General features: G+C 43.5%; 1 protein-coding gene across 1 annotated transcript; it reads left to right on the forward strand.

Moving 5' to 3' along the window:
• The first annotated feature begins 3,934 nt into the window (after window positions 1–3,934).
• On the forward strand, window positions 3,935–14,558 carry Bub3 (BUB3 mitotic checkpoint protein). The gene is made up of 8 exons (XM_075972535.1): window positions 3,935–4,210; window positions 4,473–4,667; window positions 5,317–5,386; window positions 6,787–6,938; window positions 9,562–9,720; window positions 11,583–11,760; window positions 11,872–12,088; window positions 14,247–14,558. The coding sequence occupies exons 2-8, from the start codon at window positions 4,473–4,475 to the stop codon at window positions 14,254–14,256; spliced, it is 981 nt and encodes a 326-aa protein (XP_075828650.1). The 5' UTR covers window positions 3,935–4,210; the 3' UTR covers window positions 14,257–14,558.
• The last annotated feature ends 661 nt before the right edge of the window (window positions 14,559–15,219 follow it).

Raw genomic sequence — 15,219 nt, forward strand, 5'->3', positions numbered from 1 at the left:
GCCGCTCGCTGGCTGCAGCGTCCCTGGCTGCCTGCAGCCGCCTGCACACCCAGGCGCGGGCGGCGTCCTTCCCAGGGCTCCGGAGCAGAGCGTCGCGTGTTCAGAAGTATTAAGAAATACACCATGTGTATTCGTTATGTCTTATTTATGGCCTCTTCCCTACTTTGTTTGTTGGTTTGTTTCGGGTATTTATCTGCATTCCACACGTCAGAACACCTGCTTTCTACACAAAACCAAACCAAAACGCGTTTGAAAACTCTTTTGAAAGGGGAGAGTCTCGGGTGGTGGCGAGAAAGGGAATTTTGGCTAGGTAGGTTTTGGCTGGTAGCAAGAAAAAAAAATCAGAAGAACACCAACAAAACCGGATAATCTTTTCCTCATTTATACACCTGTATATACATATGTGTGTGCGTGTGTATGTGTGTGTATAAGGACACAGGCTCAGTCAAGCCGAGCCCACTGGGGCCTTCGTCATTGAACAAATCACCTCTCTTCATTCCCTTCATCTTGAGGGGTGAATCTGAAAAAAAAAAAAAAACCCTTCATCTTGAGGAGGGTACAGATCTGTAAATATTTTTAAAGAGAAAAAAAATAAAACGTTTTAAACATGGTTGCTAACTTTGGAAGGATTAATTGTTCTGAGATACAATGCACGGAGTGGTTTCTAGATTTTTAGTGCCTGAGCATGCAAGATTCTCTACACCAACCCACCCCCTACTCCCCTCCTCCCACCACCAACGTCCTGAGCTCTCTACGTGAGGGTGGGGTTGGGCTCAGAGGTTAAAGGTCGGATATTGGGGCTGCCCAGGCAGCACGTGACTAGAGCTGCTTACTGGAACAGCACAGTTCCCACGATCCAGGTGTACACACCAGGATGGAATCGAGATCCCGAGCTCGTGCCGAAAAAGACAAAGGCGGAGAGGCGGGTCTGGATGCTGACGGGGTTGCCTCTGGGAAAAAATCAGGCAAGAAGGTGACCCTCTCCCTGGTGCTGGGATCGACTTGAGCTAGACTGAAGCTGGGCACTCCACGAATGGCCGAAGCCCCGAGAGCCGCGTTGGCATCCTCCTTCGCAGAGTAAGACGTAGTATATATGAGAAAGCGTCTGCTTGGGTCCAAAGCCCCACGCGACCCGCTTGCGGCCACGCGCAATTCTCCGAGGAGCGGGAGGTGATGCCTAAAGGCCACATTTCGATGGAGGGATTCACCGAGCAGGCGCTTCCCGACACTTTTTTGTTGTTAAATTTGCCCTTTGAGTGGCTAAATGATCACTGGCCAGCAAGCTGCGGCTGTTTCTGACTTGAACCCTGAGGTGCAGTGGAGGCACCTACGGACCGGACTGCGGTTATCAGCTCCATGCAGGAGCTGGGGAGACGCTACACTCAGAGAACAGCAGCACCAGAATCATGCAAATCGCAGCCGGTTTTTTCTCTCCGTTTTGAGAGCAGCCACCTGTTCCTTGTTAAACATCGGAAGTGTATGCAGAAGTGTATGAAGAAGGCTCAGGTGGAGTTTCTAGATCCTCCTACCTCCCTTCAGTGGTTGACCGGGTGCAAGGAGTTAGGAGTCGGCAGCAGCAGGGCCCTATTCTTTCTTGAGAAAAAAAACATTGGCCTGAGTGGATCTGTCTCTGTGCCAAGAGGCATCGAAATGACTTGCATTTTCTAGATATACACAGAATACAAGTGCTTACATGACCCATACTATTCCGTGTAAAACGCCCGGTCGAAGACATTTGCTCTGATATTGCCCATTTTCTTCTTATCATGTTATATTCCAGAAACCCCCGCAACTACTCCAAGATGACGTCAGATGGATGCTACTCAAGAATGCACCTGCCAATATTAGGTTGGTCCACTTGTATTTATTTCAAGTATTATTGCAAGTATTTGTTGAGGCCCTAACACAAGCTGAGAATCTACACTAAATCTGGTGGTCAGAGAGAGAGAACATCGGTTCTCTTCTGATTTATTGGATGTGTGTATCTTATCCCACTAAAGTTGTCACCACGCTTGGTAATCTCTTTGCATTCTTCCCCTGACAGCATTCTTTGGACATTCCACACAGAAACAACCAAATTGCTCCAGAGGAACATCTTGTAAAGGAGTATTCCATTCAGATAATTTTGGTCTGCAAATTTCAGTAGATTACAATTGGCTGATGGACTTAACAGTGTGGGTCACCATGTTCTCCTCAGGCTGGCGTTCTCTATAGATAGTGACTTCCTCAGGTCACTGGCCGCACATAGTGATTCAAGTTTGTCCTTAGTATTTTAGGCAATGACCATTTCCCCAGTTGTCATACAGAACATATGTGACTCTCTTCACTCACCCAGACATTAGCTGTGACAGGTGACCCAACTCTGCAATTAGTTCCTAGGAGTTCTTCCAACAGGTGACTGGATATTATTACAGGCACGCTTTACCTTTGTGTTGTGGATATTCAAGACTCTGCTGTTGCCAGATTTCCCATCTCAAGTCTATCAATTCATTTGAATAATCAGCAAAATAGTCCCATCTCCTTTCGGGCTCTAAACTTGATTTAAAAGATTGACGTTTCTTAAAACTCAAATAGAGTTGGGCTGCAACTGCATGGCCAGAGGGACCTGAATCATACACACACTGGATAATGAAATACACTTAGATTTTATTAGCAGGTAATTTATGCTCAGAATCTGGAAACACTAATAGAATTAAATAAACAACTGGGAAAGAGAAGCAAATAAGTCAAGAGGGGAAATGATTTTGCTAACGTTAGAATGCAAAACAACTCAGTGTATTTAAAAAAAAATTGAACTTGGCCATTGATTTGTTGAAAGAGGAGAGAAAGAGAGAGAGAGAGAGAGAGAGAGGGAGAGAGAGAGGAGAACCAAATACTAGAACTATCTGAAGAGGGAAGAGGTCCAGAATATTTTAGCTGTAATAATAATCATCATCAGGGCAATAGGAGAAAGGTTGCGTGTGTGTGTGTGTGTGTGTGTGAGTGAGTGAGTGTGTGTGTGTGTGTGTGTGTAGCTTAATCCTAGCGACAACTTTCTACTTCATGCAAAATTCCAAAGTAAAAAAGACTGTCTCACAGAAGAGAGGGCAGCGGAAAAGAAGTCGCAGCAAGGGTTAAATAGAAATGCAGAGTCATATTTTGCATGTGAGTATGGAGCCACTACATTCTGCCTGTCAAGTACCGCTTTTCTTTTCACAGAACCCAAACCATTGTGACTCCTTTGATTCTCATATCTCTGGAGGATTTTAGAAACAGAAAATGCAGCCACCCGAGCCCGCAACTCCCATGGCATGGCAGGGTAGAAGGGAGAGGACAGCCACAGTTTAGGACCTATGATGAACATCCCTAAAATATTCTGCTTGAGCTTGAAAACATCGCAAGTCTCCATGTCCTACTCTGTTTACCTTTTGGGATGCGAGACTCTTTAAAAAACAAGAAGTAGTTTGATAGAATTTGTATCCCCCAGAGCCTCTTGCCAGGCCCAGCATTCAGGTGCTTGAAAATTGTAGAGAGATTTAAAAACAATAGAAATAAGGGCTAGTTCCTATGAGATCACTAGACAGCAAGGGAAATGGGACTCTAATCACAGAGGGAAACCCCAGAAAAATGAAGGCAAATAGTGCATTTGATCAGAACCTATTTTCTCCACAATGTCCAGATTGGGTTAATTTCAGGGGTATGTGCATGCCCAGATAGAAAATGTTAATTTAGTTATATAGTAGTATCAACCAAAACGGGATTCTGTGTCTGAGAGACAGAGAAGGCTGTCACACAGCCAGAGCAAGGTAAAACATCTTTCCTGCCTCCTAGTCTGTGTCTGGTCCAGCAGGCAGCACCAGGAAGACTACACCTCCCAGCATGCCGCGTACAAATGTGGGCGGGCGTGAGTGCCTCCCTGACCAGAGCATACTTGGGAGTTGTAGTTTCTATTCTCAGCTTCGGCGACGTAACCTCTGCGTGGTGGTACTGAGACACCGTGAACGGAAAAAACCGCGGTTTCCCTTTGAGCCGGAACAAGATGACTACGGTAAAGACTCGAGCAGCAGACCGAACCAATTAGCGGCCGAGATCGAGCCGTTGGCGTTTGAAATCAGCCAATGATAGGCCTGCTCCGGAGCTTCCTCTCCGCCTCCTCCGCTAGCCTGGGAGTGCTCGGAGGGAAGCAGTGTGTTACTGGCCGGTGTGGAAACGTTGCTTTGGCGAATACAAGGTAGAGGTCCGAACAAGGGCGGGTGGAGCGGGGTTTGCCGCCTGTAGCCGGTGGGTGGGTGCACAGAGGGATCCTGTTGGCCTTCATTGTGTATTATTTGGGGGATCCGCGGGCAGGGAAAGAGGCCCGGCCGGGTAGAGCTCCGTGGGAGCCGGATGGCGCCTGGTCTAGAGTACGGCCGAGCCCGGCTCTGCGCAGGCGCAAACCCGGACGGGCCTCTCTTTCTCCGGTAAGGGACTCAGACTTAACGTTTGTTCTGCAGATGACGGGTTCGAACGAGTTCAGTCTGAACCAGCCACCCGAGGATGGCATCTCCTCGGTCAAGTTCAGTCCCAACACCTCCCAGTTCCTCCTGGTCTCCTCCTGGGATACGTCTGTGCGCCTCTACGATGTGCCCGCCAACTCCATGCGACTCAAGTACCAGCACACTGGTGCTGTCCTGGACTGCGCCTTCTATGTAGGTGGACTCAGTTTCTGCTCCTGTCCCCCTACCGAGTTAGTATAGCATCCCATACACGATTTGGAATGTTGGGGCAGTTCATAATGTTCTGGAATGCTTCTCTTTAGCCTGGTTTGAGCCTACTGCCATGGTTCGTTTGTTTGTGTTTCGCCTTTCTTCGCAGTTTCAATCTTCCTTTTCAAGTTCAGACTTGGATGAACTTTCTAAACATAAGATAATTGTATTTGAAATTCTCAGCAATACTAATTTAGCAACTTGTTAGAAGGAATGATTGAAAGGAGTGAATATCATCTAGTTAGCTGCTGGTGCCCCTCGTGATAAAGCTGCACTTTGTTCATTTTGGAGACCACTTGCATTTTTGTTTACTTCTTAGTGTCTGTCACTGGACATAACCCAACAGTTGACTGTAGAAATAGCAATTTTGAAATGCTTGCTAAAGCTTTGCAACTTTGAAATGGTTCAGAATTTACGGGGCTGGATGTGGTGGCCAAGCTTTTAAACCCAGAGGCAGAGGCAGGCAGATCTCTTGAGTTTTGAAGCCAGCCTGTCCTTTGTAGTGAGTTCCAGGACCACGGGGGCTACTAGTGACACCCTGTCGTCTCAAAACAAACAAACCAACCAACCAAAACCAAACTTTACTTTGTAGGATCCAACGCACGCCTGGAGTGGAGGATTAGATCATCAACTGAAAATGCATGATTTGAACACTGATCAAGGTAATACGGCCACACTTGACCAGTTTTCCTTTGCTGGTGTATTAGTGCGGAAAGGCTTGCTTCGGATGCGTAGTTGGTTCCAGTGCTTAGGTGCAGGTGAACAGTGGCTTTGGTAATAGGCGTTTTAAATGGGAATTAAGTTAGCACAAACGGAGTGTACATTTTGCAGTCAAACCCATTTTGAACACTGTCTCAAGTGTTTGCCCAGAGTGTCGCTTACGCATTTGACCATCACCTTTACAAGCCTTTAAAAGTGGACTGGTTCCATGTCAGGATTTCCCAGGACTGTTTGATATCTTAGGGTGCTCTCCTTGCAAACTAAGGAAAAGTGTGTTTTAAAGGCGCAGCCCAGTAGCCAGTGTAAAAACGTTTCTTACGAGTTTTCATGATTTCATTGAGGCAGAAATTGGAATGGAGCCCAGAAAAGAAAGTTCCCTGAGCTTGTTTGCTCTATTGGATGCAGCTATGCTTGAAGGAGACGTCAGGGTGTCCTGATGTAACTACCTGGAGGCTATGTCGAACAAAGGGAAGATGGACAGAGAAGCATCTCTGTGTTGGGTGTGGTGGTGGTCCTGTAATCCCAGCACTGGGAAGGGGGAGGCAGGAGGATCAGAAATTGAAGGCCAGCCTCAGCTACACAGCCGGTTTGAGGCCAGCCTAGGCTACGTGAGTCTTTCAAGGAGAAAAAGCGCAGTATTTCATTGGAAGAGGCTTCTGTATGAAAGTAATTTTTTGGGGGGGGGGGGTGTTGTATACATGCTAGGCAAGTGCTCTCTCTGAGCTTCATCCCCAGGCCTGCTAGTCATCCTTGTATCTTTATGTCACATGGGTTTTGGCACGTTGTAGATATTTAATAGATGAGATACTGTGAAGGTTGAGGGTGACAAAAGAAACTATGTAGTGGAAATCTGACCTTACCATAAGAACAAAGTGAATTAGCTGGAAGACCCCCTCAGCTCTCAAATCCTGTAACCATTTCTTCCAGGCGTTGGCTCAATGTGAGGAAAGTGTTGTCAGGGTACAGGAAACCAGAGAGCTCCTCTCATTGCTGCATTCAGCAAGTATTTCTTGAGCACCTACAATGTACCAAATCTGGTACTAGGTACAAACGAAGGCCTAGAGTTAACCCAGTTTTCTTATAAAACCTAGGATCACGTTGATAAGCACGCGCCATCTTAATGTAGTTGGAGATTGAAGGCAGCTGTGCTCTCTTCTGCTATGGCACTGACCTAGGCAATGTGGAGTATATTAGAGGAGACCTCACGTGCAGACATTCCTGTGGAGTTGATGGAGACAAATTCATTTCAGTTGAATGTCCCGTTAGTTCACTTAAGGTATCCCAGTTAGTTGAGATGGCAAAGCTATATGTGCTGTTTTTATTTTATTTTTCTTTGCAATAGAAAATCTTGTTGGAACGCATGATGCCCCTATCAGATGTGTGGAATACTGTCCGGAAGTGAACGTCATGGTTACTGGAAGTTGGGATCAGACAGTTAAACTATGGGATCCCAGAACTCCTTGTAATGCTGGCACCTTCTCTCAGCCGGAAAAGGTAGGGTTTTCATGCTCATCAGGGCTGCGGTGCTTATCGGGGTGTTTTGGTGCGTGTTTGATGGATATGCTGTTGCAAAGGTTAAGAACTGGCAGTCTCTTAGAAACCTAACTACACAGAAATGCTTTAAAGTGAAGGGAATTCACTTTTAAATTTTTGGCCGTCCTTTTTCTGTCAGATGTTAAGCTTGGGCTGGAGAGCACAACTTAAATTCGCACTCCATATATTGTGAGGTCTGAGAGTCGCTGTCTTTTCGGAGAAGCTGTGTACAGAGACCGGTTGTCCTAACCTCGGCTTGACAGCCCACAGCAGTTGGGACGTTGACGATGAAAGGGTTATCATTTCAACTTGAGTGAGAACTGTGTTCTCTGACTTTTATTGCTATGTGTGTATTTAAACACTGGCAGATGTCATTTGAAGGCTTGTAGTAAATGGAGCTTTTAAACACTTGGAATCTAAATTGTTTTTTTTCCCATAGACAGTACCATAGTTGGGTCTTGGTTTTGTTGTTGTTGTTATTTTGTTATTTCAGTCCAGATTGACAGTCTCTATCTTTAGATTATAAAGCCATTTGTATCTATGATATTTTTTTGAATTTTGTACTTGAGTACACTATATTCACATATTTTCCGCGCCCCCCTCCCCGTCCCGTCCCATCCAGCTCCCTCCACTCACTCTCAGGTCATGGCCTCTTCTGTAATTTTACTGTTTTATACACACGCACACATGTGAACACAAACACACACAAGCTCCTGAGTCCGTTAGTGGTGTTTGTTTATCCGTGTGTTTCTGGCTGACCTCTTAGGATTGGATAACCTATCAGGGGTCCTGTTCCTGGAGAGAACTGATTCTCCCTCCTGTGAGTGGAGCTTTTGGAAACCAACTTTGTGTCTTCTGACTTGTTGATCTGTTTGATAAACATACTTCAGCTGTGTCCTCATCAGACTTGTCAGGTGGCGGTTAATTTAAAGGATGGGTTGTTGTACCAGTGTGAAGGTGTTCTTCACTGGCGTTCTTCCCTCGTGTAAATCCGCTGTTTGCCCTGTTAGCCGGCATCATACACCGCAGTGCGACCCAAGAGCCGTTATTTGTGTCACGTCACAGTCGAGTCCACTCCTGGCAAGACCTTTGTTCAGAATAAAATAATTGCATTGTTTCTAGTTTTGATGTATGGTTGTATGGAACATGTTAAGAACGGTGATGAATGGTCGACAGAATATCATGTAATGGACAGCCAGACTGAATCAAGCTGCTTATTGGTTCAGGAGGTTCATTATGTCGCTTTTTTTAATACTCTCTTTGATAAATGTATACACCTAGTCAGTAGCATGACAGTGGTTTTCCCTGATTGATGATCAGCGGGGACAGAAAGCAGTTTCAGAAGCTTGCGTGTCACCTGTATAGTAAAGATTTAAGGTAATTCTTGATACAATTGTACCACTATAAATTGATTGCTTTCTGGTTATTTTTTAAGTTTAGCACTTCATATATTGTAGATTAATTTTCTTTTTGAAAAATACTGGCTTTCTGAATAAACATATATTACAATGTTCTCATAAGTATGCAATAATTACTTAATATTTCAATTTTTTAGATTCTTATTTTTCTTTGAGTTGCATTAGTTTTTAGGTTTTAATGTCAGATTGTAGTGGCTACTGTTTGGGCATTGTATTGTGACCTGTAGTTAGTATACTGGTGATTATCAACTATATGCCTTGGTTATTGAGGGTTAAAAGGAAGTCTTACAGTATCATGTTTCTTTTACTTTTTGAATAGCAATTCAGCAGGGGTTGACAGTCAACAATAACCTCTGTTAAAGACCTCAGGTCTAGATTTTTAAGGATATGACTTAGGTTAGGAAGACACTTTGCTGCTGCTCTTTTGTGAATTTGCTCCTTCTGGTATCTACGTAAAATTTTGTTTGTATGTAAGCTTCTAAATGTTCTGCTTGCAGGAAATTTACGATTTCTTACACAAATATTTTTGTGGAGGCTTAAATATTGAAAGACATTATGACGGGGAAAAAGATATTTTCAGGGGATAAAATGCCTTAGGTTTTTTTTTGTTCCTGTAAGCTGAGCTTCCTTCTTTGAACGTTGAACATGATGACATCAGAGCCTAAGGGTCAGCTCTGCTACGTGCAAGGCAGCTGCCCTTATCTTTCCCTATGAGTTTGTGCCTGCAAAGCCACAAGTCGGCCTGCTAGTGAAGCCTTCTTCACTGTTCCTCCAAAGGCCTTTCCCTCTGGGAACAGCGAGAGTTTGAGTCGCCAGATGAAGTCTTTGAAAAGCTGGTCTGGTCATAGAAAAAAAATGAAAATGATTCTTTTACAAAAAGCCAAAAGGCATTTTGACTCTGTTGTCTTGTTTTGAGTGGGTTTAATACTTTTATCTTAAATGAGTCAAGAAATTTTGGGGGAAATGTCATAACAACGAGTGTACTTCATACTTGGTGTTTGTGTGTGTGCCAAGTTTGACTAAGTCACCTCACTCCTGACTAAAGTGGACGCCTGCTCTGGGAACACGGTCTTTTTTATGGTTTTAGGATTAGATGGACTTTGTGAGCAAAATGTTATTTTTCAGGAAGTAGATGATGATTATTGAGTTTTGATGTTTCCTAAAAGGTGTACACCTTGTCAGTGTCCGGGGACAGGCTGATTGTGGGTACAGCAGGCCGCCGGGTGCTGGTCTGGGACCTGAGGAATATGGGCTATGTGCAGCAGCGCAGGGAGTCCAGCCTGAAGTATCAGACGCGCTGCATCCGCGCCTTCCCCAACAAGCAGGTACTGGTCCCCTCAACTCCCTTCCCTCAATTTCCAAGTCGTGGTGATTTACAATTTGCCTTAGGTCTGCTCTTTTTAATTCTTTAATGGCAACTGAAGGTTAGAGGAGAATAATAACCCCACATTTTAGGGAAGTGTTGATGGCCAAGTGCTTTGAAGAGATGCCTTTCGTATTGATGGTTTTGGTGTGGGATGCTCAGTAAGTATGCAGTATCAAAGAGTTTAACATATCCCAATTTATACGCCAATCAAAGCTTAAGTTTGGGAATTTAAGTTTATAGAATTTGTTTTTTTTTTTTTTTTTTTTATGTAGCTCAGGTTGGTGTCATTTTTACACTCCTTTAGCCTCAGCTTCTCCGAGGCTGGGATTGTAGATATGGATGCCTTGCCTGCCTTTGTGGTTTTTTAATCCTGATATTATCAGGGTTGTTTCTCTGTCACTTAACAAGAGAGCTTTGATATTTTTTTTCTTTCTTTTTAATAAGAATGCCGCTGAGATGAGGTAGAGTGTCTCTCGTGTGCTGAGTGGGTCTCCTTCCGTCATTACTTAAAAAAAAAAATTAGTAAGCCACCTTTTATTTGCAGTCCTTAAAGCTATAAGGGGAGGTTAGCCTCACTGGCCTACTCCTATGATCTTAGCAGCCTGAAGCAGGAAGAGTGTGAGTTCAAGGCCATCATGGGCTAAAAGTGAGACACTGTCTCAAGAAATACAAGGGCAGTTGTTGTGAGGTGAGCAGCTGCAGGATTTTTTTTTTTTTTTAGAGAAAGCCTCACTTAAAGCAGTAGATGCATTTGGAATCAGGGCTGTCCTTCAGCTGCTGTGGAATATGGAGCAGGAAGTCAGTTCTCTTGGCCCTTTGTCTCACCTTGAGTCTCAAGTGGTGGTTACTGTTCTTGAATTAAAGACAGTCAGCTGCAGTTAGTGAAACTTGGAGAGTTTGAAATGTGATTGAAACATACTTGCATTACAGAAATATTTTGTCTTTATGTTTAAATTTTTCTGTAGGATTATCTTTGCTTTTATGATGAACGCTTAAAATAGGATTTTATTTTTAAAAAAATGGAGATGGCTCAGTGCACAAAGGTGCTTGCTGCCAAGACTGATGCCCGAGTTCTACCCCTGGGACCCATGTGGTGGAAGGAGAGAACTGACAGTTGCAGGTTGCCCTCTGACCTCCATTCATAAGTGCCTCTACACACACATGCATACACATAAAAAAATTGTATTACGTTGAATTCATTTTCTGTGAGCAGTTTTTGGGAATAACTTTTTGAAATATCTGGACTAAAATATAAAGATGTAAAAAGTATGTTTCATAATCATTGCATTATCTTTTTTAAAAATATGTTTTTATTTCAAGGGACGATGAAAGACGGTTTGAAACCGGGGCGCCCTCGTGACTGTTGCTCACCGTCTGGTTTATGCAAACCTGACTCAGTAGTAAACGCAGAGGTGGGCCAGCCAAGCTGGGACAGGATCACTGGTGCATCCTCCCAGTGAGGGGGCACAGTGCTTAGAGTTAAAGGTGCAGAGGGGGTTTTACCTGCGGCAACAGGTTGTAGTCCCCGTCAGGGCAGGAGACAAAGGATACTAAAACTTAGAAGTTTTTTAGATTTGACAGAACAAGTCATTTTTGGTTGCAGTGTGCTAGGTACTGATAGTGTGGAGAGAGGAAGCCAGCAAGGGTGGCGCCATGTCTTACAAAGCAGGTGTCTATAGAGATGGCATGGCCGTCAGTCCTTTATTAAACCCGGCTGAACTTTGATTTCTGAAATAGTTGTCTTTATGGATTGAATTGAGGACCTCGTGTGCTCTGTGGAAGGCAGGTTTTTGCCATTTTGGGCCTCCGCTCTCTCGGCAGGGTTATGTGTTGAGCTCCATTGAAGGCCGAGTGGCGGTAGAATACCTGGACCCAAGCCCCGAGGTTCAGAAGAAGAAGTATGCCTTCAAGTGTCACAGGCTAAAGGAAAACAACATTGAGCAGATTTACCCAGTCAACGCCATTTCCTTCCACAATATCCACAATACGTTTGCCACAGGTGAAGTATGACCCGCGGGCCTGAGCTGAGCTTTGAGACTCAGGCAGAATCCTAAGAGTTGCTCTCTGCTTCCGTACACAGAGCCATATTAACAAGTCACATTACTTGCAGGTGGTTCTGATGGATTTGTAAATATTTGGGATCCGTTTAACAAAAAGCGACTATGCCAGTTCCACCGATACCCCACTAGCATTGCGTCTCTTGCCTTCAGTAATGACGGAACTACGCTTGCAATAGCTTCGTCCTACATGTATGAAATGGATGACATGGAGCATCCTGAAGATGGTATCTTCATTCGCCAAGTGACAGATGCAGAAACAAAGCCCAAGTGAGTATGCTTCACCTGGATTGAAGCCTTTTCTTGCATTCAGCCCAGGACTTATTAATTTTTCCAAATTCATGAATAGCGTTGTTGATGCCTGCTCGATATTACAGCTGACTGTAGGGTTGGAATTGATTTTATCTTGTTCTCCCAAGCTTTCAATATCCGTAGGTTGATAGACGTCTGATGGATAAAATTGTGCCTAGTTGTTTTGTAGAGAAGAATGTCAAACTCTCATTCTTCTTGAATAGGCTCTATTATTTGAATCTCTGGAGTTACTACGAGCTCATTGCTTTAAAATTAAGTTGAGGAATTCAAGAATAATTTATTTTAGTAAATTCTATTTAAGATATTTAAGAATTTGAACTGCCAAAAAAAAACCCATCCCTCTCCAGAGATTGTTTCTGTAATATTTACAGAAGTGAATGACCTTTGGGTTTTATTGGAGACAGAGTAATATGGCCTTGCCTAGCACAGCAGATCTCTTTACTTTTGAAATTTTCATAGATGTTGCTAGGTCTTAACTGTTGACTGGAGGTGCCATCTAGGCTTTTTGGCAGCAGTGGGACAGAGTCTTATTTAGCGACCTCTTCTAGGCTCTGAGAGAGGCGAAGGCACAACGTACAACGTGCAGTGGCTGCCCCATGTATCTTGTCCTCCTCCTTGTCCTTGCTCTCAGGTCCTCGGAGGAAATCCTCAGGGAGGGTTTGTTTTAAGTAAATGTGTGTTGGACTTCTGTAATTTTCTGAGGTGCCCTTGCTAAATTTGTTGGGCCTCTCTCTGTAGGAGCAGAGCATCTAACGAGGAGTAGTGTCTGCGCTTTTGCGGGCTGGACTGTAGAGATGTGTTAGGATGTGGAGCCTGTTGGATAAAGGGCTGTGTTTGTATTTACTCTCTCACTTTTCTGTTTCTTGTCCTAGCCGGCCATTTTGATCTCATGCTGTTCTTTTTCCTTTTGAACTTGAAGGTCACCATGTTCTTGACAAGATTTCATTTGCTTAAGTGCCATGTTGATGCTAATAAAACAGTTGGCCCTCCCCAGTGGTGGATTTATAAATATTAACACAGAAATCAGGGAAATACTAATTTTAATTTTTTTAAGAACTTGAAAATAAAGGAAAATGGGGTTTTCTTGTTTTTTCTCTTTTGATGGTTTTGCTACATTAGAGATATTTGGGCAGACAGGATTGGAGGGCAGTGGCCGCACTTTTGAGAGAGAAGCAGTTTTGACCTTGATTTTTGTTTCTGCTGTGGAAATAAATGTTTGTAAATAGAAGTAATAAAAATCCCTTTGTGTTCTTTCTGGACCTTAAATGGTAGAGGAAAAGGCTCTTGAGCCATTGATTTCTTTGCTGGTGATAGTTGGTAATTCGAAAGCTGCTTCAGACTGCCTCCTGAGGAGGTTAATCTACAATTAAACAATATTTCCTCTTGGCCGTCCATTATTTTCTGAAGCAGATGGTTCATCATTTCCTGGGCTGTTAAACAAAGCGAGGTTAAGGTTAGACTCTTGGGACTCAGCTAGTTTTCAATCTTATTAGGGTGCAGGAGGAAAACTAATAAGAAACCCTCCTAACATCATTTTGTGACTGTAAACAATTATTTATTAGCAAACAATTGATCCCAGAAGGGCAAATTGTTTGAGTCAGTAATGAGCTGAGAGAAGACAGAGCATATCTGTGCATTTGGGAAAGTCACTGTAACGTAATTGCAGTACATTTAGACAGGCATCTATCTGGACCTGTTTCTATCTCTAAATGAATTTTTGGAAACATTAATGAGGTTTACATATTTCTCTGACATTTATATAGTTCTCATGTCCATTTCAGTTGCCCAGCCGCTGGTGATTAAAGGTTAAAAAGAAAAAATTATAGTGCGAATGAGATTCATTTTGATGTAATGTCTTGTAGCAGAACACGAACTTAGCTTGGCCTGTCTTAAGTAGTTCAGTGTTTCTGTTGGCAGACTTGTTCTGATGTGTGTTATTTGTGAAGGCGCGTCTCTGAAGAGGACTTAGGCCTTTACTGAAGCTTATTTTACCCATAGTGTATTTTTTAAAAAATTCTTTTGGTACAGAGAAAAGTCTTATTTTTATTTTGTGAGATTTTCAGAATTTAGCGTGCAGTCTTGAGTGGTCCCTTGAACTGTGTTTTCTTCATTGCAGGTCCACGTGATCATCTGGTAGAAAGCTTCACTTCCTGCCAACACTTGCTTCCCCCAGGGGCTGCTTGTAGTCCCCGGACTCCGTCTAGTTTGTCTAGTTTTGGGTTTCTCTGTCTCCTGTCAACAGAAATGTCTCTGTGTACTCTGTAATTGTTTGGGGTGGGAGGCTCTGTGCCCTTGTACAGTAGTTGGATGCTCCTGTCCCTAAGTAATTCCTGTTGCTGTTGTTAATGCTCCAGCTCTTTGTAGCACTATCTAAAACTGTTAATATTTTTCTGCTGTCAAATAAATCAGATATTTGGAACTTTTAAAAGTTGGGTGTTTTTAAAGACTTTGCTAATTATTGTCATTTACTGTATAACGAGTTTTCTTAGACAAAGTGCTCTTCATCAAGGACATGTTAAAATGTTCTCTGCTTCGTTTATTTATGTCTGCTCTCGTACATTGGGAATCCAGCCCAGGGTAAAGAATCCATGTGAGTTCATTCAGCCATTTTGCTTGTGTTTCTTTGGCCGATCAGTGAGGCCTGTGAACCATCTCTACAGCTTCCCTCAGGATGGGCACCGACTGGCAGTGTCAGTGCTGTAGAGCTCATGTGTCCCTGTGCTGATGGTAACATCCTCTGCAGAGAACCAAACGACAGGCCCTTCTGGACTTAGCCGTCACACTCTCCATCCAAGCGATGTAACAGCCAATGCTGTAGTAGCATTGGTCCTATGGTGGGATTATGTGCTTTGTAAGGTCATAACCACTTGATTGAGAGTAGAGCATAAATTCCAAACATTGTAATAAAGATAACCAAATTAAACATGCTATGGACTTGTGTTTTATGTGGTTTGAGAAACCTTCTGATGGTTTCGTTTAGATTCTCTTCTGTCCCTTAAAACAAAATGTCTCCCTGCCTCTCCTCTACTACTTGGCCAGCTCGCCCTCTCGATTCGCCTGTTTATTTTACAACTACTTTTACCTCCAGT

Source organism: Microtus pennsylvanicus, chromosome 5, assembly GCF_037038515.1.
Source record: "Microtus pennsylvanicus isolate mMicPen1 chromosome 5, mMicPen1.hap1, whole genome shotgun sequence".
NCBI lineage: Eukaryota > Metazoa > Chordata > Mammalia > Rodentia > Cricetidae > Microtus > Microtus pennsylvanicus.